The 3584-nt window shown below is 42.6% G+C and overlaps 1 protein-coding gene across 1 annotated transcript in view; it reads right to left on the minus strand.

The window, feature by feature from the left end:
* Positions 1-3584, minus strand: part of LOC118338448 — a gene marked incomplete in the record, with an annotated part of 10644 nt that overhangs the window by 1247 nt on the left and 5813 nt on the right. The window contains 12 exon segments of the mRNA XM_035675749.1: positions 13-218; positions 301-421; positions 513-872; positions 1164-1372; positions 1464-1560; positions 1635-1805; positions 1881-1949; positions 2024-2164; positions 2299-2426; positions 2666-2755; positions 2839-2897; positions 2995-3124. Coding sequence (XP_035531642.1) covers positions 13-218; positions 301-421; positions 513-872; positions 1164-1372; positions 1464-1560; positions 1635-1805; positions 1881-1949; positions 2024-2164; positions 2299-2426; positions 2666-2755; positions 2839-2897; positions 2995-3124 — 1781 coding nt within the window.

The following is a 3584-nucleotide window of genomic DNA, read 5'->3' on the forward strand; positions in this document are numbered from 1 at the left end:
CCCTCAACTCACCTTGTACTCGTAGCCATGAGTAAAGAGCGGCACGTCGAGCAGCAGACTCTGGCTATCGTTGCTCAGGATGTAGCCGTGCTGGGTGGCCAGCTCTGATGTCAGCAGGTCTGAACCGACACCGATGTCCCACATGTAGTCAAAAGGCCGGTGGTCCAGTTTGAAGCGGATCCCAGACTCCAAACAGACAGCGTCAAAGGTCGGAGGAGCTTTGAAATACAAGAGAATTGTTAACTCTGCTCGCTGCCAATAGAAATAATGACATTATCCAAACAAAAGTGAATGACTTACACACATCTGTGAACAATGCCTCAACAGATTCCAGGTGGTAATAAGGCTCATTTTCAGGCAAAATTGTCATTGTGTAGTTGATGTCCAGCTTATACTGAAGAACCGCTTGTTCTTTAGAGAACTAAGAAACAAAATACAATTACGACTGAGTTCAGAAACAGTTGCAAGGAGCAAAACTCAGAAAAATCAGCCTACTTTCAGAAAAACAATACCTCTTGTACAATGATAGGGTCATCAAAAGGCACCTTCAGAGTGTAGCCACAAGTGTTGTTTGGATGAACAACCTTTGTGATGGTTTGGCTGCTGGTATTATTAAATGGCAGTGTGTATTTATGTCCATTCAGATGAACATCTGTCAACTCAACATCCTCAGGGACATCTTCGAGGTAGACCGTGAACGTGCGATCCTCAAGAAGAGTTTGGTTCTCAGTGAAGATTGGGTGTGGCATCAGGGGAGTGGCCAGCGTCCTGTAAAGGCGGATCCTGGTCTCTAAATTATCCTCATCCACCATCATTTGTTCCAAGTACAGATGAAAGACATAATACTCGTTGAGATTGCCAGACACGATGCTCTGCAAGAGACACATGCAGTTCAGATATGAGTCTACTCAGATTATTCTGTGCTTTTATATTATGCTGCCAGATAGGAAAACAATGCATTTTATACTTGCTGTAAATCTGTTTAACGCATCAGTAATGTCTATATTAATGTAAATTCCAGTCTCCTTTTAAATAGTGGTGTTCAATAATTTAGACACGTTTAATTGCCCTAATCTGGACCTTGAATGGCTCTTATGCCAAGTTTGATTTAGGCAACCAAGGAAGTGTCCATCTACTGTGAAGACAACTTTTAGGTTTCTGACCTTTCTGTATCCTCCTTCAGCATTATAAGGGATTTTAATCTGGACTGTGGTGTTGTGCTTCTCCACAATGTAGCCTCTCTCCTCTGCAACTGGCTGCTCCACAAGTTCACCATTGACTCCAATGCTGAGCTGTGGGCGGTCAAGACTGGGGTACAGCACCCCAGGAGTCTGCCACAACATGTAGCCACTGTCATCGTATGATCCTTCATCTGTTGAAGAGACAATATTGTAACTTGAACTGTTACTGTTCAAATTGTTCAGTGAAATGTTACTATAGTAATGTACAGCTGTAATACTGACGCATGGAGCAAGCAGCCACCAGGTCGACCATGAGGACAACCCAGCTTTGTCTGGAGAACAGAGTTGCATAGACCACCTCTACTGGAACACCATTCACCTGAGAGAGAGACTCAATCAAAACCTGCTTTGGACTAAGCTTTACAAAAACAGATTCTGCATTAGGAGGTTTACCGTAGTTCTGAGCGAGTCAGGTTGTCCGTATGGTGTGCGAAATACAAGCCTTCCATCTGTCAAGTCAAATGCATAACCCTGTTTATGGGCTTCAGAGAGGTTCATTGGCGGTAACGGCTCCTCCGCTCTCTGAAATGTCACCTGCCAGTCTGAAGTGGTGGAGCTATGTGCCTGGAAAAAGATTTAGTCTTAAAAAGTGGAACTTTACTACATGAGCCAAGGAATTCCTTCAACAGTGAAACATACAGGTCTGAGGCCATTCCAGTCATCCTTCATTGCACTAGATGGACAGCTGCCTTCACTCCTCACAGACACCTGCAGAGAAACCAGGATTAGTGAACAGTCGGCACAATTGCCCAAATTTGTTACGAATGTGTACCCAAGCTTACTTCCATGTAGTTAACCTCACAGGTAACCTCTCTGGGAGACCAGGGGAGTGTGGGAGAACAGGTCTTGCTCAGAGCATAGGTGACTTTTTCTCCTTCATGTGTCGCAATCAGGTTGAATTTAAATGTGAACATTTTGTCATCCTGAAAAACCCCATAAAATATTTTATAAAAACATACCATCTAGTGTCAGAACTGTAAGCAATATAGAGTTTTGTTCCTGAAACCACACCCAATTTCCTTTAGTTTGTGTTGCTAAATATTATATGTGTACGTACTTTATAGTCAGTGTGACAGCTGAAGTAAGAGGCTCTGAGCGCTACATGGTCTTGTAGAGGGAGAAGGCAGACACTGTAGCCACATGTCGCTGCATACTGCTCACTGATTGGGTAAACACCTGTCCCAGCTGGAAGAGAAACATTTTTATTAATAGTGTGGCTTAATATTTACTTGAGACCTGTGTTAAGTCAAGAACTTAAGGTTTGGCTAGAAACGACAATAAGGGATTTCTCTGATTAGATGCATGATTGAGTGGGTGGTACTTGCAGAATCTGGAAATTGATCAGCCCTGCCCTGCCCTAGCCCCATTTTAGATAATTATGGTGCAAAGGTATTTACATGACAATGAAGCTGTGTAGGACTTACCTATGGCCTCAAAGCGAGGGTCCTCCCCAGTGAAGGAAAGATCAACAGTTATCATGAAATAACGATCATGACACTCCATGTGAAGAACTCCTGTATGCATAAGCAAGTTATGGTCAAAATACATACATCTTATTAATTATTGTCAACTGTCACTGAGACAAAGTGTTAATTACCATCGGGAATGGCAGCGCATTTTACAACAGACCGCACAGACAGGAAAAATAAGGCCACTCTGTAAGACAAAAAATCGTGTCTCTGGCATGCAAAAATACCAGCAAAAAAAATAAATAAAAAAATAATAACTTAAAAGTTGCAACTAAACAACTTACCCAAGGAAAAACCCTAAAGCCATAGCCACTGATGTGTTGGCAGTGTCTAAAGCTAGCCTAACTGCTAGCAAACTACACCTACTAACCAACACACTAAAGTGAACTAATTGCTTGATATATCCTGGCCAGACTGACAGCATCTTGTACTACCTGCTACACCAGCTTTTATACTCCATTTCTTGACCCATGAGGTTTAACGGAGGGCAGGTTTAACCCCACAGCTGCAAATGATTCAAACATTTGATTGCTAATGAGCTACACATGTGGCTGTAACGCCTGAGGGCCTCTGGTTGGTTGGCGAGGAAATGGACTTATAAAAACTGGTGTAGGAGATAACCACCATGTGGTACCACTTTGGCCAGTACTTACCAAGCAAGTGGTTTACTTTAGCTTGTGTTGGTTAGCAGGTGTAGTTTGCTAGCAGCTAGGCTAGATTTAGACTTTGCCAACACATTAGTGGTTATGGCTTTTAGCTTTTGCTTTGGGTAAGTGGCTCTGAGGATTACTTACATACTTTAAGTTGCCATTAATCCACCTGTATGTTTAATGTTTATATGTATTTGTCTTACAGTGTGGCCTTGCTGCTGTCT

The sequence above is a fragment of the Morone saxatilis genome, unplaced genomic scaffold (genome assembly GCF_004916995.1).
Source record: "Morone saxatilis isolate NCDOM2014 unplaced genomic scaffold, NCSU_SB_2.0 Contig4, whole genome shotgun sequence".
NCBI classification, from domain to species: Eukaryota; Metazoa; Chordata; class Actinopteri; family Moronidae; genus Morone; species Morone saxatilis.